We start from the raw sequence: 24375 nt of genomic DNA on the forward strand, positions 1-24375 counted from the left end.
ATTATGTGAATATGTGACTGTGACTATGTTTTATTTCTATGCTGTTGCCTAGCAGGGACGTAAAGAAGTCCAGTTGCTTTCAACTCCAGCAACTAACAATATACTGTAAATGTTACTGCAAAAGGCAAAGAGGACACTAAAGTGTGAAATTACACAGCTGTTATTTAAGTTTACATAATTCAGTGTCTGTGTTTGTGTTAGTGGAGATTTTAAAAACAAGGAATCATGGAATCTTTTTGTTGAACTAAACTGAATCTCAGTTCATCATATGAACACACTTGTGACTTTCTTTAAACAATTAAAATCAAATATTGTTCAGAAAGGTCATTCCAACACTGTTGAAGATGTCCACAAATGTGTTGCACTTGTAGTTTGCTTTGCCTTCACTGTAACTTATTATTCCTTTGCTGCCAAAAGTTGGCAGTAAGCCAACCCTGAGCTATAAAGTCAGACTGTTAATTGCAGGTCTAGCATGAGCCAAAATATACCAACAGGTTTTCATGTGTGAATGCAAGGTGTGGCTGCACTGTGGATTTCATTGCATCCTTTTTCATCCCTTTCTCCAGCCTGGTGTTTTAATTTCTTTTGTTTTGCTGTAAACTTGATGGATTTCCCACATTCATATATCAACTCACCTGTGTATTTCACCATTCACGTATCCACAGATTGGATCTGTTCTTCAACAACGCTGCCAAGATGGTTTGCAAGTTGAGAAAAATCAGGGTTATCGCTTCCCTGCTGAGTATCTGTGTAGCTGCTGTGTTTTTGACCTCTTCCTGGAATTACCTCAGGCTTCAGAAGTCAAGTTATTGTGCTGCAACCAGTGTTTAACAGGTGACCCATGTATTAGAGAACGTATTATTTCAGCTCCCAAGCCCTTTTTGTCAATAAAGAATAAAATCACAGAGGATATTTTCAATTGGTGGAAGGTAAATGTCAATTATCTTACCAGATGAAAAGTTGATTCTTGTATCTCAAAGCAATGATTAGCATTGCAAATTGAACATGAAGTTAAAAAGGGGGGAAAAAGACATTTTAAACAATGTATCAAAACTTTGCCAACAACTTACTTGTTGGCATGCAAAGTCACATTACATGCAGGCACATTTAAATTATAATCCTAAAGATTTTAGTTCTTGTTGATTTGGTGACAGCAATGGTGACTGGTTGTAACAGCAAGTAGAGTTTACTGGAGCCTGTCATTGAATATCTCACTGTGGCTGCTTCTTCTTATGTCATTACTCCCTACAATATCTAAGACTGATCCTCTGTAAAAATGACTGTTGTTTTTCTATGTAGACACGTCTGTGACTTAACAGTTATGGTCATGGAAATAATGTTCTTTTTCTGTTGTGTGTCAGCGCTTACAGGGTGAAAAGCGTAACTTCACTTACTACAATGAAGCAGTGGACACGGTGTTTAAGGTCATCCCACCCTTTCCAGACTTTGCAGAGCCCAGCCCTGATCGTTGCAAGATTTGTGCTGTGGTGGGGAATTCTGCTAATCTGAAGGGATCACGTTATGGACCTCTGATAGATTTTCATAATATCGTGATAAGGTAAATCAAACAATACTTCCACTCTAAAAAAATCTAGTTTGAATGATGGTGTTGCCATAGACAACTGCATTTGTTCCTTTGTACTTTCACAACAACTAGTAACTTCTAAGGGTCAGAATTTCTCTGCCACAAACAGATGGTCAACAACACTTTTATTCAGGATTTTCATGTAATGTGAACCTCAATCACCATCATCTTTAACTACATGCTAATAAATATGTATCTCTCTGTACTGCCTAGAATTAACCGTGGCCGTACCAAAGGCTATGAAGCAGATGTTGGGACCAAAACAACTTATCATATCATGTATCGGAGAGTGCTACCTATTTGGAAAACACAACTCGTTTAATAATGTTTCCATTCAAGTCAAGTGATTTTCTGTGGCTTATGAAGAAGTTTAAATCCAGGGTAGGTCTGGCAAAGCTACTCTCTGTATCTATATTTATTAACTTTAACTGCAGATGAGGGCAGAACATGTTATAACAAATGTGTTAGCATACAGCTGCTCATTTATACATCTAGCAGTGACAGACCACCTTTGATTTTATTTGTAATAGATTTTCTGGTAAGTTAAATATCTGGCTCTTTTGTTGCTAAATTCTCTGCTTTGTTCACTTGAAAGTCATTTGTCTGTTTGGTGCTGGGGAAGTAGAGTGAGTGAGTGAACCCAGCCTTCTTACTGTTAGCCCTAATTGAAGAGCCATTTGAGCTTATAGAAAGTAGGAAAGCAGTTAAACCACAACATTCACATGGTTACTAACTAGCTAGTTCAGTTATTATATATTGTATAATTATCAGTATGAATCTAAGATAACATTCTGAAAAAACTAGTGTTACTAGTTATTACCAAATATGCCCATTTTCCACTACATTTAGCAATTAATGTTTCCTCCAACAGGGGAGAATGGTGCTGTAAACTCAAAGTTGATTGCTAACAAGAATCTGGTGAGTATTTTAAATGAACTTGCATGATAGTTACAGTTGTAGATATCTGATCAAATCATGTATTATAGTTCATAATGTCAGATTAAGGGCTCTGTCTTATTAATAACAGGTGGCGATCCTCAGTCCAGAGTTTATGAAATATGTTCATGAAGCTTGGCTGGGAAATAAGGGCTATTATCCATCAACTGGCTTTCTGAGTTTTGCTCTCAGCCTGTTCCTTTGTGATGAGGTAGGTTCATATTACTCCAAACATCCAAGAGGTACCTAAAAGATCTGCCTAAGAGGTTTTCTATATTATAACTTCATTTTTACTTCTGTCTTTCGCTTTCGAGAGATGACAGTCATCATTTTCATGAAAACAAGAGGCGCTCTGTGCCTCCAGATATACAAACTGTAGCCTGATGGCAAAATGTTGAAAAGGTGAATTAGTACCACAGTGCAGCACCACAATACTACATTGCCACAGTGAAATATAATACCACTACTACTACTACTACAAATAATAATAATAATAATAATAATAATAATGATCACAAGCAGAAGAAGACAAAGAAGAAGTAGAGGAAGAAGAATAGCATAAGAAGAAATATCCTCAGAATTTTAAAGAATGGAAATTTTATGCAGCATTTCTTTTCTTCTGTATGTTTTGTGTATGCACTTGTAAGTTTACATAACATGTTTTATTGCTTACTTTTGTATTGAACTCTAAAAAAAAAAAAGTAAAATGTGGAAACAATAAATTCAGCTAAGATTCATGGTGTAATATTTGTTTTCTCAGGTCAGTGTTTTTGGGTTTGGAGCAGACAGTGATGGAAACTGGAGCCACTACTTTGAAAGACTCGGAAACAAAAAATTGAAAACTGGAGCTCATCCTGGAGGTTATGAATATGATGTTATGGTGCAACTAGACAAGAAGAAGAAAATCCGTTTTTTTAAAGGATGGTAAATTTAGTCTCGCTCTTTATGTCTCATTAGTGTCTCTATTTCATTCATTAAACATTGGGTTACAAGCTGTGATCTGACCAAAATCACATGACTTCTCAGATGTTCAATTATAGATTAGGATGGAGTAATCTTTAAACAGGAAGCACCCTGTCGGAAGACCACCCAAAAGTTTGTGACATGAAAGCTTCTTAAAATGGACCCTCCCAACTCTGTGTTTGTAGTTAGTTACAGTTGAATGAAACAACTTTCACTAAGGTGCAGTTTTTTTTCTCTGGCAGAAACAGGAACTGCCGTAACTTCTTGTATCCATGGTTTTGTATTAACATATTATACACAGCAGTACTTAGGACACATAAATAACAGTGTAGGCAGTCATGTGGCATTCCATTTATTCCACAGTAGACTTAAAAAAAAAAACTTGGTTGTTGGTGGTTTTTGGAACTGGCCCTTTTTTTTTCTAGATGAGAGAGGGTTATATTTATTCCTAAATACAATATAAACTGTAAGTTGTAAATATCTGTATGGGTGGTCACACAAAACTTACATTTGTACAGAGCATGTTCCAAGATGATCAGTGATTCCACAGCATAGGCATTGCACATGGTCAGTAAGTCAGCATCTAAAAGTAATTCAGTAAGGAAAAATGTATGAAGGGACTTGAATTGTATTAGAGGTAATTCAGTCTTAATCCATAATGGAGTGTGGTGGGTAATGGCTTTATTAAGTTTCAGGTTTCATGTGGTTTGTGTGTTGCCTTCAAATATGCCTGATCTGGATGTATATGTTTCCTGTATGGTGAAATATGAAAGATTTTAACACTTTGAACATTCTAACTTTGTAATTTACAGCATGTTCATTAATGTTTACCTGTGCATTTATTTCTGCTTTCTCTGCATGACTGATACGATAATATTGGCTACTCAATGTCCCTCGAATAAATGCCTCAAAACTATTTGACTGTTTGATGTTATTTGATTCTCCATGTAATATCCACACATAAAAGCCAAGGCAACAGCAATACCATTGTAAGTGGTTTTGAATTACTGAACATGGGATTGTACATTTAGCCTTGAGTGTTACTGACCTGAGAAGTTTTTATTACACAGGTGATTTAGGCCTTTCAACAGACTTTGCGGTGTCTGTGAAGGCTCACATGAGCAACGTTCCATATGAAGCTAATTCAATCTACGGCCTCATTGTTATTACCCCTAGAAAGCACATTAATATAGAAGTAAACTGCAACAGCAAATGCTGTTTTGGAGGATGCAAACAAATCTAACCTCTTGCTGGATTATGTTCAGAAGCAATGGATTTTTAAAATTAATTTATTAATGGCAGCAGACTTGCCAGTAAGTAGGAGTGGACAGTGGGCATACAGTATAAACTACCCTACCCAGAGAAGATAGGGTCTTCTAAGGGAGACTGGTACTGGGTGAGGGGCCAGACTAAATGCAGTTCATAAAACCCCACTGAAATGGCTAAATCAGAACTGTGCTACCTTGCCTGCAATAGGGAAAGCCTCTATGCAAATGCGAGTTGCTGAAAGGAAGGTTCTGACAGTTGTGTGTGCTTATGCACCAGACAGCAGCTCAGAGGATTTGGCTTTCTTGGGGTCTCCAGCTTGTGTCCTGGAAAGTATTCCACCTAGGACTGGACTCTATAGTTCTGCTTAGGGACTTCAACACTGTGGGTGATAATGGAGAAACCTGGAGGGGTGTGACAGGGAGGAATGGCCGACCTGATCTGAACCTGGTGGTGGTGCCTTGTTGTTGGACTTGTGTGTTAGTCATGGATTGGCCATAACAAACACCATGTTCGAGCATAAGGTGGATCATTAAGTGTACCAGAACACCTTAGGCCAAAAATTGATGATGGACTTTGTGATTGCATCATCAGATCTGCAGCTGTATGTCTTAGACACTAAGGTGAAGAGAGGGACAATGACAAACCCAAACGTGTAATGAGGGTGAACTCGGAATGTCTGACAGGGGCCCCTGTCTGGGAGGTTTTCAACTCCCACCTTGTTCAAGAGAGAAGGAGAAACTGAAGAAAACTATTGGCACCCTGACTCTGGCCCTGCCAGCACTGAAACACGAAGCATCGTGAACCTGCTGCTTTCCTCTTTTTACCTTTCCTCTATGTGCCATAATCCATCCTGCTTCTGTGGTTTACCAAAAAAGATGAATGCAATATTGTTAAAGTCAGTGTTATCCTATTATGTTATTTAGTGCTGAATTTACCTTGTCTGTTTTTTGTGAAATGGCATAAGCCTAACAAAGTCAGAATTACTGCTCGATGTTACTAGGTGTTAGCATATTGCTAACATGCTTGCAAATGCTTCCAGCTAACGTTAGCTAGCATACTCCCCTTATGATGTTGCGTGAACAAAACCATGTTGAAGCACATTACCAGTAACATGTCAATTTATTAGTGTGAATGTGTGAATGCTGAGAGCATGCTGAGAGCATTCACACTATTGTTCTTCAAATCTTTATTATTATTCTTCCATACGTTTTTCGGCATCTAACTACTTCCACATACTTTGTGCTATTAAAACCATTCAACCACCAAAATGTTCAGCTCATTCAGGACATTATTGCTCACATTCAACTTTTTTATACTACTTATACTTTTTAAAATATTCAACTTTTTCTGCAAATTTTTTGCCATTCAAATGAATGGACGGAATGTTAAATCTTGGAAAACTTCAGCCTCTTTGAACTTTAACTACTTCAGCATACTTTGTGCTAGAGACTTCATTTAAACTTTAAACAGGTCCCAATAAGTTCAGCTATTAAACCTACATTCAATTTTTTGATATCTTGTACAGTTTTTGAATGACAGCAGTTTATATTTCATGCTCATTTTTGGCAATTTCTGAGTTTATAATGGGTGTGTCTATAGTGGGTGATGTCACGCAACCTTTTCTCAATTTTTTGTGCTTCAACTCTTCTCCTGCCCACACCTTTCACTTCTCACACACAATTTATACCGCAAATTGTAGATAATTTTGTGCTCTTTCACACAGTGTGACTCCCTAAGCCATAGGATTTACGGTTTTTGAGGTAGAAGCCTCTGATCAGCAAGAGGAGCCCTCAACTGCCCCATTCATCTCCATTTTAGCCGTCTTCATACAACAGCCAAACCAGGCCAGTTTTTAAACTGCCATACTGTGGTCATTTTTCACTTTAACTACACAAATAACACATGTCTGTGTTCAGTAAAGTCTCCTGGTGCTGGTAGTCACCAGATTTTATCAATAAGAGGTATGGTTTTTGAATTATTAGGAGGAGTTCAAGAGGTGCGCAGAGCAAAATCTGACACAGTTGAGGCTGAGACCTTAATATTGTTATGGCAACCTGTGAGTGCAGTTGGACACAAACAGGTGACTGTGATCAGCTGATCTCTGATGTCTGTGCTGTTTATCAAACTCTTGACTTACTTTTCTGTTAAAATCCTGCTACAAACTGTCTCCACAGCACATAGAAGACGTGGATTCACACACAGTTCAACAGTTTTCACTTCAAACAGGTTTTAGAGCAGTTTCAATCAGGAGTAACTTGGCAGTTAATTTCAGTTGGTGATAGAAAACACACAAAGAGAGAGATTTTCAAAGTAAAACATCAGGCCAGATACTGGAATACACAGAGAAAGAGAAGGACACTTAAACACAACATGTACTATTTAAACACACAAAGAGACAGACACACACACACACACACAACTATCATCTATATATTAACACATGGGCCATTCTGCTGGATTCCTCTTACACAGAGATCACTGATGGATTTATTATCTTTAGTCAGTGTTTAAGACTTAATACCTCTTTCTCTCTATTTTAACTGAGTCAAACCCTCAGCAGATGATTTTACCTTTCAATTGTTTCTACCTCTTTTACAATTTAAATTCCAACTTTTGATTCTGCATTTAGCTGTTTTTCCTTTCTGCTTCCACCCCTGTTTGGGTTGTAACTAGTTCTGCACACTTTCTGCTACAGAAACCATTCACCTATCAAAAGGTTTAAACCTTTTTACATTTGTGCTTATTCAACTTTCTTCAACTGTTTATGCTTTTTAAAATGTTCAACTTTGTCGGCAACCTTGCTATTCAAATGAATGCTTCAGCTATTGGTTTAAACTTTCAGCTTATGCATCTACCCTTTCTCTCTGCTAATTTCAGCCATTTTAAACTTCAACAATTATTTTTGCCTTTAAAATTTTACATTTTTCTTCTGTATTTCAACAATTTCAGCCTTTCAACTTTTTCTTCTTCATTTCAACAGTAATTTCAGCCATTTTAAGCATTGCTTCAGCGATTCATTCAGCTCTCAGAATTCACACGCATTTTCCACAGGAAATGCATTTTCTAGTTTTATTTGATCATTGCAACTGGATTGAATTTCTAAACAATCAAATCAACAAACTAATTTCAGGTAGCTAAGTTAGCTAGTTTGGTCGTTCAAACGTCAATGTAAGATGTAATCCTCCATTGATTTCCTCTAGTTTTTCTCCCTACTTAGAGTTAGGGTGTAGGGTTACAGTTAGAGTTTTACATTCACATTGCATGTGTCAAGAAAGCATAAGGATAGCTCTAAAGAAAGTCTAGTTGACTCAATTGCAAATCCAAGCAACATCAGTGATAGTAATGATGAGTGTTGTGAACTTGAGAGTCCCAGTCAGTCCAGTTATGAAGAATCACCCTTATTAAAAACCTCTTGGACTGAGTGGGGCTTCATGCAGTCCACATGTCATTTGAAGGTTTCACAGCATTGTGTTCCACTCACTTCAGTTGTCTCAGCTGTGCAATTCTAGGTTTGCTCTTTCCCTTGTTTTCTATTGCACATGAGTAGATACTGAAGGCAAAGTGCATTTTCTTTGGTATACAGGTTATATACAGATTGGTTAGAACCTGTCTGATATGAGCAATTGTTCATATGAACAAATTTCTTTGATTAAAATTTGTGAGCTACTGACTTAATAAATGTAAAGTTATATGGCCATCTCTTGCCATTGTTCAAGAAAAAAGGAAACTGAACTCAAGGTACATGGACTAGGATATGCCGGACCTCTAGCAGAGTTATACTGTAAAGAACATATTCTACAGTGCTTAAAAATTGTTACAGTAACAAACTGTTTAAGGAGATTCCCGTAGGAACACTAAAATAGCCAGTAGTTTACTGCAATTTGACAAAGGAATTGGTTACAGCGTTCATGTGAACTTTGAAGTGAATTATGAACTTTAAATTATTTTTGCACATAATAAGGACTTTGGATTTAGATTACAGACATGTGCATTAGAAATGGCTTTCTTAACAGCCAGTGTGACCAAGATGAATTATTACAATAACTAAACCTTGTTTCAATATTCATACTCTGACTTAAGTCTGACCTGACTTAATAGGGGAAACACTGGAAACATTGTGTACCCATGATTTATTGTTGAATCAAGGTGGTTTGGACAGGTTAAACTCTTTTTTTTTCTTTTGGAGTTGAGAATCTAGTCCCTTTTCACAGACACTGGAAGTAGGAGTGTGGGCAGGTATGACAGCCCCCTCATCCCATCAGCACCGTCCTTTTACTGCATCAAAAAGAGTATAAATAAATAACTGGCGGTGGTTAAATTCTTTAATATCTCCTTATGTAATTAATATGATGCTTTCATAGTCTAGAAATGTGACTGTGTGAAATGATAAGCCTGTCTCCTCATGTAGACGTCAAGTGTCATGATGTGAAGGATACATTGTTTGTGTGTGTCATAGACTGTATATAGGGTGTGTATGTGAGAAAGAGAGTTTTGACTCAATTTTAAAGAATCTTTAAAACATCACAATACTGATTCCAACTTTGCACCACAGATTTACTTTATAGATGGAGAGATATATATATTTTCAGTTGTAGAAGTGATAAAATACAAATATGAATCCCACATCTCTGTCTGTCTACTGAATTACAGGGTTTAAAATTAAGCCTATCCTGCTGTCATTATTTATGCTGATACATAGAGGGTGCTCTTTGCTGGAGGGTTTTGTTGCTCCACCTTCCACTTCCATTCAAAAAACCCAGAGGTGTTCTGCACTATAAAGTCACTGTGGTATTCCTGGCAAAGTCCACACCAAATGTGATGGGCCTCATCTGATCCAGACAAATTTATTTTGGTGCCAACATTCATCAGGTTTTGTTAACAATGGTCCATAGAGGTCGGCTTCATGCAAAATCCATTGCACTTACTTTCTCATCAGTCACTGGAAACACCAATTGTGCAGAAGAACTTGGTTGCTTAAATAGCAGTTTTTATGTGGCTCTGCAGCTCAAGACTAAAGCTGACCAGGCTTTTGCAATTGGGATTAGGATTAGCCTTTGTTTTAGGCATCCAAGACACATCAGTGTCACAACAACACAGCCTCTCCACATTTCCAGACAACATTCAGAATCCCCTCAGCTCTGGAGCTGTATATGTAATATTTGGGGTTGTTGCTGTCATTGTACAATGTCAAAGCAGCATGATGAGACCTCATATAGGACTGTTGTGGGCTCACCTGTGAAAATCTGCATAATCTGGACATCACTTACAGACAAAATAACACATGCCATGCTTTCTATCTGGTCTGGTCCCAGACTATTTTAAGCAGGCCTGTATCCAGCCTCTCTTTAAGAAACCTGGTTTAGATCCAACAATGCCCCATAACTACTACTAGATCCAAATTACCTCTGGCTTCAAAAATGCTGAAAAGGTAGTTGCAAAACAGCTTTTAGAAATACTTGAATGAAATACCACTGCAAGTGTAGTATAATTTGTCAATAGGTATGCAAAGAGTGAAGTGCCTTTAAAAGAAAAAGTACAGTATTAAGCTGATTTTAAAGGAGTATTATGTGGAAATGGTATTATCAGTATTTACTGTTCAAAGAAAACATGTGATATATGTGTGTTAAAAGCCACTATGTGTGAGTAGATGTTAGTGTTCACTGCATGCTTACTTTGTGAGAAAAAGACATATAATTTAAAAAAAAAAAAAAAGAAACAAGGAAGAGTTAAAAAATAATGGTGTAAAAATAACTAACTTAGTTTTTAAAAAATACAATCAGAACAGGCCAGAACATAATGGTGTAAAGGAGAGAGAGAAAAGGCCAAATGAGGACAGGGCCTGTCCTGGCATGACACTGTAAGCTGAAGTGCAGCTAGAAGAAACGCGCAGGGGCTTTCCAGAAGACAGCCTTGGAGATAAGATAAGCCTTGGAGATAAAATAAGAGTGTAACTTTTTTTTTGAGGAGCCCCAAGATAGACATCTAAACAAACCAATGTTTTAATGGTGTAAATTGGACAGACCAGTAAAATGACCTGAGAGGCGTGGAAAGTCACAGCCAAAACTGTATAAAAAGAGGGACAAAGACAGTTTTGGGGCTCTTCTGGTGTATCATGTATGCACTGTGAACGGTTCCCGGGTTTCTTTGTCGACAAATAAACTCTGCTGCCCTGGACACTGCCGTCTCCTGATAATTTTTGGACACCTGAATCAGGCTGAAGAATTCTGATCATAGCCCAGTGGTTTGGGACTTTAAACCCAAATCCACATCACAAGACTACTCACAAACACTTGATGCAGGGAAAACATTACTCCGGTCCTGACTGAATCACACAAGCTCCCCATTTGCTACAGAAACTTCTGATTACTTTCAAGGCACTACACGGTCTGGCTCCATTATACATCTCTGAACTCTTAACCCCCTAGTCTGCACCTAGATCCCTCTGATCAGAGACTTAGAGTGCCACGGTCTAGGCTTAAAACAAAGGGGGACCATGCTTTAACTGTCCCAGCACCAACACCCCCTCACTATCAGAACAGCTGAGTCAGTGCCTCAGTTTAAAAAGTTTTTAAAAACCCACCTATACAAATAAGCATTTTGCAACATTTAATATCGTCTATTCAGTTGTTTCATTGTTGTTGTTTCTTTTTCTTTTATCTCTCTTTTAAATGTTGCTCTTTTTACACTATTGTACATATTGTCTTTTCAAATTATTGTATGTATTGTATAGTACTGTGTGAAGTACCTTGTAACTTGGGTTTTGAAAGGTGCTAAACAAATATAGTTTATTATTATTATTATTACGCTATGGTACAGATGTGCTGCTGTAATGTTAAAGCTGCACCATTACAGTGCTAGGGTGTGACACTTTAAAATGCCACTGTAATTGTGTGTTAAGGTACGGTGTGTGCACTGCTTCAAAAATGTAACTCCACCTCAGGGCTACAACACATGCAAATAACATGACAGGGCTGCAAGAACTGTGATGTGTGTAAACTGGCACTGGCCAGGTAACTGAAATGGAGCAGAGCCAACATCTGTGTTTGCATTTGCTGCTATGGTCTGAAAATATCAACTGTGGGAAACAAATCTTGTGTTGAAATGTGAAGGTATTACCTCCATGACCCTTTTCATCTCATAGCCTTGCAATGATCCCAACCCAAATATATTATATATATAGTTGTACATTTTACAATATGGTACACAAAATACCACCTAGTTACCAAGAAACAAGCAAAGAACAACTCAGACCTGATAACTGTTAAGTGTTAATAACTAGTTCCTGAATACAGAGTTCAGGATACTAATTTAATGACATTTCATAGATGTCTGTGAATCTACACACTTGCCACATTCTTAATGAGATCCTAAAGTGATTTTGCACCAGCTATTAATAATCCTGTCACCTGGCATCATTGCTGTTTAATCACTTTCTTGTAATTCCATTTTATCCATCCTCATAATCCATACAAAACACAACAAACAAACTGGATTAAAATGTAATTTAGACATGAGAATGACTATGAAATTTTGTAAATGCCACCACCAAGTATGGAACTGAGAAATTGGAAGGGACCCACTCAAGACTTGTACTGAGCAAAACTGCTCTTGTATTATTGAATATTACGTGTGTCAGATTATGCTGATGAGTTGATAATGATGAGCAGAATTTCTGTGCTCTCCAGCATCTTCCAGAGCATGACGATCATCCAGAACTTGATGTTTGATGTCTTTTTTTTCTCCCTTGAATGACTGACACATTGCAAATATTATCATCCTGCTAAACATAATATTTGATTGTTGTGTCACTGCTAGTGTACACAGAGGCCAACTGACTTGTGGTTTTAGTCACTGAGAGAGGGAGAAAGTGAGGGAAACAGGCCTGTCAATCTGTTTTGTCCTGCTCTCTGTGATCACTGTCACTGTGTTTTAATGCAGAGGAACTAACAATATTGTTGTTCTCGATTACATATTTTTTATGTTTCTGTTGTCACATAGTGGAACAAGTATTTGATTATGGTTCATAATAATAATAATAATAACAATGATAATAATAATAATAATAATAAATTTGTATTATTATTATTATTATTATTATTATTTGCAGCAGCCCTAACCAAGCTGCTGAGGTGCAAATAAAATAATTGTACAATCATTGTCATGACAGAATAAACATAAAAACAGGTTAATGAGAGCAGCTGTGCTGTGAGATTGGCCATATTTGTGAGGACTTGAGAAAGTGCAGTGTCAACTGTGAATTTTTTTGGATTAGTTGTTTTTGAGAAATACTGTAGCTGAAAAGGAAGAAAACAGGAAGAAAAAATGAACACAGGTGGAGGCTAACCCTAACAGTAATGATCAGATGTCTGAATTGAGACACAACCCTTTGATGTCACTGATAACAACATGGAAGGTCATTCTCCAGCTTGACAGGCAAAAACACAATTAAATAGAGCCAGAAGTAAAGCCACAACGCATCGGTCACTGAATCTAATTAAACTGCTGTATTCATACTTCCAAAGCACAAAAAAGTGAAAAACAACCATATTTCAACCATATTATAAATGGGCCTGCTGAAGATGCCTCACCTCTGAAACATTATCTGTGGACACTGAAATAGTGCCAGAACAGGGCACAGCCAGACGCTGTGTATATTTGGAATTTTGTAATGGTTTTGGGTGTGAGGAGCACACATGCATGAAAGTAAACATACCAGCTTAAAGATCAGATGATTTGTGGTTTGCTGAACTTACTCTTCACCTGATTTGGCACCCTCAGACTATTACCTCTTCCACAAGATGAAGAAGGAGCTGACTTGCATTTCTCAGTTACCTGAACAAGAAAGTTATTAAATTCAAACTCAAAGTCATTCAAGGAGTTGACCTGCATATGCATGTAACAAGACCAGTTTAACTCATCTCCTTCTACCACAAACTCATAAACCACCTCTCATAGCAGTGAGTGGAATGAATAAAGCAGGGCCTTCTCTGCTGTCACAATCACTGAATTATATTTTATGTTTTTTTTTCATTAATACTATATGTATTAAATTGTTCGCAATCATCTGTTCTCTTCATCTCATAGCTTCCCTCTTCCAATACAGTCGGTTTATGTTAGAGCTTTTATCCAATCAGATTTCAGCCCCATCTGGCAAATTGACTGAAACCTGCCTTGACGTCTTCAGAATCAGCAGTGCTATTAATTTAAAATAAATGGCGATGAAACTGTTGCCTCGCGGATCCTTTAACCAATTAGATTAATTATTGCAGAGACCAGGAGCCATCTAGCAGGGTTGCACTAACATAGATATTTCCATGTGATTTGATTGGATGGTCATAGATCGTAAGCAAGCTAAAACATGTTAGTGTCAGTCACAACGACTGAAGGAGGAGGAAGAGTTCAGTCGAGTCTGCCCAGTCCTATTTCTTGCACAAGTTTTAATTCGCTTTAGAATGTCCACTCGACAGAAGCAGTTTTTTATCAGTAGTTTCGGTAAGTAAACTGCATTTTTCCAATATTTTATTGTTTACAGCTTTGTCATTTTATTGATGCTTCTGCTGGAGATGATGTGTGTGGAGCAGCTGTGGCTGCAGTGTTTGGAGACCTATTGCAGTGTGTTAATTGGGTTTTTATAGCATTGCTTTAGTAATGGCATTTATTCTGGCTACATGACATGCCTGTCTGTGATGCACAGTTCTGCTATACTGTGTTCCTGTATTTTGTTGATGGTTTCTATAGCACATTCAATAGATATCTATAGAAATCATACTGGTGGTATAAGGAGATGGGTTAATACAGAAAAGGCCTAGGTGTGAAATGCTCAGCTCACCACTGGAATAAAGGGTAGAATACTCATAATTTTCTGCAACCTTTGTTGGATTTTCAGTACGTTTGTAGTCAGGAGATATATATATATCAAAAAAGAAAAATAAAAGCAAAATAAAACCTGAATCTGAAAAACAGTCACACAGTCTTTGTGGTTTTCCAGTATAAACAAGCTTCTCTCTCTGACTGTGTGATGCAGTTCATGTCCTGCCACACATGAGCGGTGTTGCTAGTAAGGAAAGTAGCTATTGGCTGTCCTAAAAGTTGCTATAAGCTAAATGATGCCATTGCCTAATTTGCATATTTGAGTATTTGCATGTAAAAGTAATGGACGCTGTAGCAGAGAGGAATAACATCAGAGAGACAAAAAAAAAAGTTAGTACAAAACACCATAAATATGTTTAGAACTGCAAATGAGGCAATTACTTCTCAAAATATATTACTTTAATGCTTTGTCTAGACCTACATTACATAAATTATGTGGGGTGGAATTGCTGGCTCTGGTGTGGGTCTCCTCTCTGCTCTGACTGCAGCTGGGAGTCTCCAACAACACCAGAAAAGTCGCTAGATTTGTTGCTAGTTGCTTTTGAAAAAAAAAAGAAAAAAAAAGGAAGTCGCCAAGAGGATTTGGAAAGTCGCCAGATTTTTTACAACACTGCACATGAGTGCTTGAGATGAAAACCTAGCCCTCTAAGTGTTCCGTCCCATTAGTTCTACCCACTGCTCCTCAGTTATCAGTTATCATTGTTCATATCTCACAGGTTCTTGTATAGCATCATTTTTTATGCCTCACTCAGCAATTTTTTTCCTTGGGTTTTCTTCTCTTGCCAGGTAAGGGGAAAATAAAATACATTTTAATACATTTCATTTTTTTTAATTATTATTTTTTTTATAATTAAACTTACAAACACAAAGTAGCTATTAAGTAGTTATTATTATTAATAGGCTTTATTTCTGTGCCATTGTCTGGCATAACACTTTTTTTTTTATATAAGAATATACTGTTAATGTTACTGCTCTATTTACATGGCAAATAGGCAACTAAAGTGTGAAATTACACTACCAGTAAAAAGTTTTAGAACAGCTCACTTCATTTCTGAAATTAAGTGGAGATTTTAAACACAAGGAATCATGGAATGAATTTAAATTTCTAACTTATCCACCATCTGAACACACCTGTGATGTTCTTTAAACGAAAATTGCTCAGAAAGTTCATTCCAGCACTGTTGCCCGTATTGCACTTTAGCAATATTAACCAAGAGGATGTGCTTTAATGTCATTTGAGCACAACAGTGATGTGGGCAGGACTGAGGTCCGCAAGCATCACTGCTTGGTCGGAACTGCGTGTTGTATAATTAGGGCCCGAGCAACGAGTTGCGTGGGCCCAACGGGGCCATGCAACGAGTTGCAAGGACCCTCTTGTTTTCGGTCTGTTTATTATTATTATTATTATTATTATTATTATTATTATTATTTTTTTTCTTCTTTTTCCGCCTCTTAGATCGGCTTTTTGAGGGCCTTAACATGCGTGAAAACTTACCAAAATTTGCAGACGCGTCAGGCACGGCGAAAAATTTAATAATTTAGGGGTCTTGAGCATGGGCGTGGTAAAATGCCCTCGGTAGCGCCACCTACATTTTTAAACGGAACAGCCCCTCAAGCCCGTTGCGCCTAAAAATCTGAAAATCTGCACACATATGTAACATCCCATGACGCACCAAAAAGTCTCTTGGAGCCATATTCTAAACCCAACAGAAAGTATTTTTATTTTGACCGGAAGGTGAAAAAATTGTGTGTTTTTGGCCATTTCCAGGGGTCGCTTGAACGCGAACTAGTCCTAGACGCATTATCCCATTGACTTCAAAACTTAATAGTATGTTCTTAAGACATAGACGATGTTAAATTGCGGCAGATTTTGAGTTTTTGTTGAAGGGCGTGGAAGTTATGGCCCCTCAAAGTTCGATTACTCGCCACGAAACAGGAAGTTGCTTTATTTTTGCTATATTTCGGCCATACTTTGTCCAAACTGCATCAAACTTTACAGGATTGTTAATGGTACCTATCTGCACACATCCATATGTCAATATTCATACAATTGTTGTAGCGCCACCTATTTATAGCAGGAAATGACATATTTTATAGTGTGATGTCCAGTTTCTAGACGGGTGACCAGATTCACTTCAAATGTTGTCAGCCCCTCCTTGACAATTTTTGGAAGACTGGCTCCGAAAATTGTGAGTTTGGGTCGAAGCGTGTGCCGGTTCTGGCCCGTCAAAGTTCGGAAACCCAACTTCCTGTTTGAAACCTCAGATTTTGGGGTAACTTCCTGTTGCGACTCTCTACTTTATCCTACAGATGGAGCCATTGTATTACTCTTTGATGGGTTTTTGGAAGGGGGTCTCTGTGTGTGTGTGTGTCTGTGTGTGTGTGTTTGAGGGGGGAGGGGAAGAGGAGTTGATTGAGTCTGTGAGAAGCTGCCACAGGGAGGTTACAGTCAGGAGAGCCAAGAGCTGTCACAGATGATGAGCTCTGAAAAATATTATCACAGAAAATAATTAGCATAAAAGCTTTTATTTTAAATTTGTTGCAACAAATTCAGGTTTCTTACAGCATTTTCCTTATTGAAAACTAAATTCTACCTGAAATGTATCAATAAAAATCTTCTTTTGCAGTTAATGTCACCAGTTTATAGTTTAGTTTTAATAGCATTCCCTGTTACTGATGTGCCTTTAATTATCGGTTCTATCAGGGATCATTTATGTGTTTATCTTACGGGGGTGAGCCACCTCACAGGTTGGTTATATTACCTGTTGACCTCAGCTCAGTGAGCTAAGACAATGTTTAATGCAGTGTTTTTTCTGATATGAAAATGGATATTATTCAGCACATCTAACCTCAGCAGGCCCCTCTTCAGAAACTCATATCTGCAGATGTCAAAGCTGGCTCAAACGTTGTCCACAGTCTCATGACATGTTTAACACGAAGCACAGCACGCTGGTTAAGCTCATGGCAAACTGTTACTAACAGCTAAAATGAAAGCTTGTCTGTATGTAGTCTAACTGGTTAGTTTGTCACTAATCTCCAAATTTTGCAAATTGCTATAAACTTCACTCTCTTAAACCAGTAACAGTCTGAGCTGGACTGATAGGGGTCTGTATGGATAAAGATAAAATCCTAATGATACCCATCCCTACAGCTGGTTAGTGGCTTCGCCCTGACTTTAGGCAGATGAGATATTCACTGTTCAAATAACTTCATTATAACCCTTGTTTAAGCATAAATGATTTATATATGCACCCAATAACAGAACTTGCAAAAAAATGCTTTTGCTCAAAGCTCAAAGCTTGTAAACTCAAGTTAAAACTGAGTTTTATCTCCTTTTGGGAGGGGGTATCTGTGTGTGTGTGTGTGTGTTTGTGTTTGTGTTTGTGTTTGAGGGGGGAGGGGAAGAGGAGTTGATTGAGTCTGTGAGAAGCTGCCACAGAGAGGTTACAGTCAGGAGAGCCAAGAGCTGTCACAGATGATGAGCTCTGAAAAATATTATCACAGAAAATAATTAGCATAAAAGCTTTTATTTAAAATTTTTACATCTCGGAAGTGTGAACTGTTACGCCAGCGTGTGCCCTGCGACCTGCGTTGACCCCGCGGTTGCCGGGGTCCCGCGGTCGCCGCTCCCCCGACGGGCGCCGGGTGCGAGGGCCCGTTCAACGCTGCTCGCAGCTTTAATTGTTGTTTGCTTTGCTTTCACCCTCTGTCCACTGCATCCTAAACCAGCCAGACAGGGTTTAGGTCTGAGGCCTGTGCCAGCCTTTCATCATTTTAAGCCATCCTCTAGTTTAGTTCATATATAGTACTATTTGCTGCAGTACACTATTGTCCTAGTAATGCATCATAGGGTGGAGTAACACAGTCTTTTCAAACACTCCCTTTGTATGGACAGAGGGTATGTAGTTAATCCAAAAAAGTTGGGGCGCCTACAGAAATTAATTTTGAAGGCTTAATTTACCTCCTTTGCTGCAGGGAAGTGGTAAGTGAGCCAGTTTCTTATTCCATAAAAAAGGCTATGAAATGTGTGAAATGTGTGTGCGGTATGCTAGTTAACAAATTAAACTGCACTGCATTTTCTTTTTCTTCTTTTTTCTTCCTTGTTTATTAGATTGTCAGCTTGCACGGTTCTTCCCCCATAGCAATAGCATTGTATATTGGGACATGAATATGTTCAAGAGAACGGGAACATAAACAAACACAGCAGTTGTATTACTTTATGAGGGCTGGACCATATAGAAGTCAAGTGTTAATCTATTTGACAGCCAACAGCTGTCAGTATATGGTTATGCTTACATAATATGGTAGCATCAGCAAACAATATACCAAGAGGTTTACAACTGTAAATGATGGGTGTGGCTGCACTGTTGATTTCATTGCATCCTTTTTCATCCCTTTCTCCAGCCTGGTGTTTTAATTTCTCTAAATCTGTAGGAGAAAATTTGTTTTGCTGTAAACTTGATGGATTTTCCCACATTCATATATCAACTCACCTGTGTATTTCACCATTCACTGTATCCACAGATTGGATCTGTTCTTCAACAACGCTGCCAAGATGGTTTGCAAGTTGAGAAAAATCAGGGTTATCGCTTCCCTGCTGAGTATCTGTGTAGCTGCTGTGTTTTTGACCTCTTCCTGGAATTACCTCAGGCTTCAGAAGTCAAGTTATTGTGGCTGCAACCAGTGTTTAACAGATGGTGACCCATGTATTAGAGAACGTATTATTTCAGCTCCCAAGCCCTTTTTGTCAATAAAGAATAAAATCACAGAGGATATTTTCAATTGGTGGAAGGTAAATGTCAACTTATCTTACCAGATGAAAAGTTGATTCTTGTATCTCAAAGCAATGATTAGCATTGCAAATTGAAAATGAAATTAAAAAGTTAAAAGAAGGAAAATATTCTAAACATTGTATCAAAACTTTGCTTGCCAATAAATTTCTTTGGTGGCAGCAGTCACAGTTAAATTGTAATCTTTAAGATTTTAGTTCTTGTTGATTTGGTGACAGCAATGGTGACTGGTTGTAACAGCAAGTAGAGTTTACTGGAGCCTGTCATTGAATATCTCACTGTGGCTGCTTCTTCTTATGTCATTACTCCCTACAATATCTAAGACTGATCCTCTGTAAAAATGACGTTGACATTGTTTTTCTATGTAGACACATCTGTGACTAACAGTTATGGTCATGGAAATAATGTTCTTTTTCTGTTGTGTGTCAGCGCTTACAGGGTGAAAAGCGTAACTTCACTTACTACAATGAAGCAGTGGACACGGTGTTTAAGGTCATCCCACCCTTTCCAGATTTTGCAGAGCCCAGCCCTGATCGTTGCAAGATTTGTGCTGTGGTGGGGAATTCTGCTAATCTGAAGGGATCACGTTATGGACCTCTGATAGATTTTCATGATATCGTGATAAGGTAAATCAACAAACTTTATTAAAATCCCTGTGTTTGTCATGTCATCCTTACTAAGGTTACAAACAATACTTCACTCTACAATCACTCTAAAAAAATCTAACTTCTAAGGGTAAGAATTTCTCTGCCACAAACAGATGGTCAACAACACTTTTATTCAGGATTTTCATGTAATGTGAACCTCAATCACCATCATCTTTAACTACATGCTAATAAATATGTATCTCTCTGTACTGCCTAGAATTAACCGTGGCCGTACCAAAGGCTATGAAGCAGATGTTGGGACCAAAACAACTTATCATATCATGTATCCGGAGAGTGCTACCTATTTGGAAAACACAACTCGTTTAATAATGTTTCCATTCAAGTCAAGTGATTTTCTGTGGCTTATGAAGAAGTTAAATCCAGGGTAGGTCTGCAAAGCTACTCTCTGTATCTATATTTATTAACTTTAACTGCAGATGAGGGCAGAACATGTTATAACAAATGTTATAACATACAGCTGCTCATTTATACATCTAGCAGTGACAGACCACCTTTGATTTTATTTGTAATAGATTTTCTGGTAAGTTAAATATCTGGCTCTTTTGTTGCTAAATTCTCTGCTTTGTTCACTTGAAAGTCATTTGTCTGTTTGGTGCTGGGGAAGTAGAGTGAGTGAGTGAACCCAGCCTTCTTACTGTTAGCCTAATTGAAGAGCCATTTGAGCTTTATAGAAACGCAGGAAAGCAGTTAAACCACAACATTCACATGGTTACTAACTAGCTAGTTCAGTTATTATATATTGTATAATTATCAGTATGAATCTAAGATAACATTCTGAAAAACTAGTGTTACTAGTTATTACCAAATATGCCCATTTTCCACTACATTTAGCAATTAATGTTTCCTCCAACAGGGAGAATGGTGCTGTAAACTCAAAGTTGATTGCTAACAAGAATCTGGTGAGTATTTTAAATGAACTTGCATGATAGTTACAATTATTGATATCTAATGAAGTCATCCAGCAATACTATCGCATTGTATCATTGTTCATAATGTCAGATTAAGGGCTCTGTCTTATTAATAACAGGTGGCGATCCTCAGTCCAGAGTTTATGAAATATGTTCATGAAGCTTGGCTGGGAAATAAGGGCTATTATCCATCAACTGGCTTTCTGACTTTTGCTCTCAGCCTGTTCCTTTGTGATGAGGTAGGTTTATTACACATTATGTTATTTAACTGAATGACAGTTGGTGGCAGAAATGTACCAAGAAATGCTGATGCACCAGCAAAGACAAGGAAGAACAAGACTGACAGTTTCAAAATGTTATAAATTAATCCTCGTAAATACTTTCTGATAAAAATGTGTATGTAGCTGGATCTAGTAGCCAGTTAACTTACCTTAGCATAAGGACAGGAAATGTGGAAACAGCTAGCATGACTCTGTTTGAAGGTAAACAAAACTAGCCCACCAACAACCTCTACAGCTTAGTAATGAACTCAGTATGTATATCATTATAAAAACTGTAAAAACATTAAAGTAAAAACATTTTGTTTTTGTTTTTTTTTTTTTTTTTTTTTTTTCCTGTTTTCAGATTCAGTGCTAAGCTAAGTATTGAATCGTGGCTCCCGTGGCTCCAATTTCATATTCAATGTTCAGTCACGAGAAGGGTATTGATCTTCTTACCTAACTCTTGGCAAGAAAGAATAAGTGTATTTTCCAAAATGTCAAAGTATTTGTCTACGGTTTGGTTAAATTCACTTCACCTGACAACAGAGTGTTCAAAAGGTAAATTAGTACTGCAGTGTGCATTTCCACAATACTAAATTGTACAATTGCACAGTACGAAAACTTGCAACAAATTAGTACTAATTTTTTAAATGTGGAAACAATAAATTCAGCTAAGATTCATGGTGTAATATTTGTTTTCTCAGGTCACTGTTTTTGGGTTTGGAGCAGACAGTGATGGAAACTGGAGCCACTACTTTGAAAGACTTGGAAACAAAAATTTGAAAACTGGAGCTCATCCTGGAGGTTATGAATATGATGTTATGGTGCAACTAGACAAGAAGAAGAAAATCCGTTTTTTTAAAGGATGGTAAATTTCGTCTTGCTCTTTCTGTCTCATTAGTGTCCCTATTTCATTCATTAAACATTGCCTTTATCATTTTATTGTTAATTGTTAAGTTCGAATGTGTTCATGTTTAGGCACTATCATTTTATTGTTTTTGTATTGAGCATTTGAGTGTGCTCATGTGTAGAGGAGTCATTTTGTGAACTTCTTGCATTACTGCAGTGTCGTAATGTGGGAGGCAGCTGTTGGATACCAAAGCTCCAGTAGGCGTTGGTCTTCCTCAAACAAACTAAAGTCAGTAAAACTATGGGTTACAAGCTGTGATGTCATCTGATCACATGACTTCTCAGATGTTCAGTCATAGATTAGGATGAAGCAATCTTCAAACTCCTACCTCCACTCCTCGCTGTTTGGTTTGGGATGGCCTAGTGGGTAGGGAGAGGGTGTAGGGGGGTGGTTTGAAAAAGGACAATAGTGTTTAGACATAGTGCGTTAAGGATATTTTACATTTTTCATCAGGATGCATTTATGTTTGTTCATCACAAAATATTATATGATGTAAATATACTCTATATTTGTTATTTCAATCAAATTGCCCTTTGTCCCGCTTTAGAAAAAAAAAAAAAAAAAAAAATATATATATATATATATATATATATATATATATATATATTTTTTTTTTTTTTAATTAGTTCAGTATGATCTCCTTAGTGTAGAAACAGAACAAAGTGTGAAAGAGCATGGATTTTGCAAGAACAATAGTTTTTTTTAAAGATTATTTATTTTGTTCAAAGATGAGGGGTGGCTGCATCCCTGTTAAAATGGTAGGAGGTTTTTTTTTTTGGCTGAATATCTGTGTGCTTTTTCTAAGTGGCTATCATGTGCAGTCTGTGCAGTTATTCCTCAAATCTATGCGGGTAATTGTGTTACAGATGACAATGGCTCCATGACATGTGAGGACTGCTTGTTTCCAGGAATGTAATGAGCTTATTTCTTCAGGTTGTTGTTTTTATGCATATGCATTACAGTTTACTAATTTTTTATCCATAATGCAGTGTGTGCAGTGTGAAACTGTTTTATACAATTTCAGGTTTCATGTGTTTTATTTATTGTCTTCAAATATGCCTGATCTGGGTATATGTGATCCCTGTACAGTGAAAAAGAAAACTTTTTAAGTTTAACATTTTAACTTTGTAATTCGCCGCAGGTTCATGAATGTTTATACTTGTGCATTTATTTCTGCTTTCTCTGCCTGACAGATACGATAATATTGGCTACTTAATGTCTCGCAAATAAATGCCTCAAAACCATTTGACTGTTTGATGTTGTTCAATTCTCCATGTAATAGCCACACATAAGACAAGGTTTTGTAACAACAATAACATATAACTAAGTAAGTGATAGAATTATTGAACACCAGATTGCACATTTAGCCTTGAGTGTTACTGACCTGAGAAGTTTTTATTAGTATTACTTTTCATTAAAATGATTTAGGCCTTTCAACAGACTTTTCAGTGCCCCACATTTTGGTTTCTTCCAGCATGATAATGCACCATGTCACAAAGTAAAACTGGTTTGACGCAATCATATCAGCAACATCATCTTGTATAGCTCATACCTCAAAGAACTGAGGCTGTTTTGAGGGAGGCAGTATCAGTACCCAGTATCAGTAGGGTGTGGCTACTTTCCATTTGGGCATGTCAGTATGACAGTTCTGGTATCAATATTCCAACAGGAACTCAGTTGTTTGCTGATCCTGTAGTTGTGTGGTTTGTGTATTATAACTCTGTCATCAGAAAGCTGTTTAATAAAAATAAACATATCTTTACGAGCCTGGGACACGCCCAAGACTTGACTGTCAGTGCAAATTAGGCCTTTGTTTGCCACACAGTGACCACATTGGGACTGGTTTCCCCAGTGTAACGAGGCATGCAAAACGCTCCCTGGTAGGACACAACACAGTTTTTTGGACAGGGAAAATGTACTGTACTTTTTGTCATTTGGATTTGGTGAAGTTTTACTTATGGCTTTATTCAGATACAACAGGATATTTACAGAAACAGCTACATGCACGCTAACCCTATCCATGCATGCATCCAAAATATGTTGTAAGACCTAAGCTAGTTTTGTTTATTAGGTTCTTGTGACAATGCTGATGTGATCAGTTGAAGATGTGTTAGTGAATATAGGGAGGGTTTGGTCACCACCTGTCTGTTATATGTATAAGAATAATTAAAAAAAGAAAAAGAAAAAAACCCTGATAACCTTTGGTAACCTTTCTT

At 37.5% G+C, this 24375-nt stretch overlaps 2 protein-coding genes and 1 long non-coding RNA gene across 3 annotated transcripts; 2 read left to right on the forward strand and 1 right to left on the reverse strand.

Moving 5' to 3' along the window:
- Nucleotides 1-546: 546 nt before the first annotated feature.
- Nucleotides 547-19261, reverse strand: LOC127142141 (uncharacterized). The gene is made up of 2 exons (XR_007812637.1): nucleotides 19117-19261; nucleotides 547-635 (listed from the first exon to the last, which is right to left on the reverse strand). It is a non-coding gene; the product is annotated as an uncharacterized LOC127142141 (long non-coding RNA).
- On the forward strand, nucleotides 2368-4400 carry LOC127142140 (CMP-N-acetylneuraminate-beta-galactosamide-alpha-2,3-sialyltransferase 1). The gene is made up of 3 exons (XM_051069211.1): nucleotides 2368-2503; nucleotides 2613-2732; nucleotides 3282-4400. The coding sequence occupies exons 1-3, from the start codon at nucleotides 2441-2443 to the stop codon at nucleotides 3447-3449; spliced, it is 351 nt and encodes a 116-aa protein (XP_050925168.1). The 5' UTR covers nucleotides 2368-2440; the 3' UTR covers nucleotides 3450-4400.
- Nucleotides 15271-22696, forward strand: LOC108879383 (CMP-N-acetylneuraminate-beta-galactosamide-alpha-2,3-sialyltransferase 1-like). The gene is made up of 7 exons (XM_018670621.2): nucleotides 15271-15409; nucleotides 19148-19415; nucleotides 19843-20039; nucleotides 20278-20445; nucleotides 20935-20980; nucleotides 21109-21228; nucleotides 21954-22696. The coding sequence occupies exons 1-7, from the start codon at nucleotides 15363-15365 to the stop codon at nucleotides 22119-22121; spliced, it is 1014 nt and encodes a 337-aa protein (XP_018526137.1). The 5' UTR covers nucleotides 15271-15362; the 3' UTR covers nucleotides 22122-22696.
- The last annotated feature ends 1679 nt before the right edge of the window (nucleotides 22697-24375 follow it).

The sequence above is a fragment of the Lates calcarifer genome, unplaced genomic scaffold (genome assembly GCF_001640805.2).
Source record: "Lates calcarifer isolate ASB-BC8 unplaced genomic scaffold, TLL_Latcal_v3 _unitig_645_quiver_944, whole genome shotgun sequence".
Lineage (NCBI taxonomy): Eukaryota > Metazoa > Chordata > Actinopteri > Centropomidae > Lates > Lates calcarifer.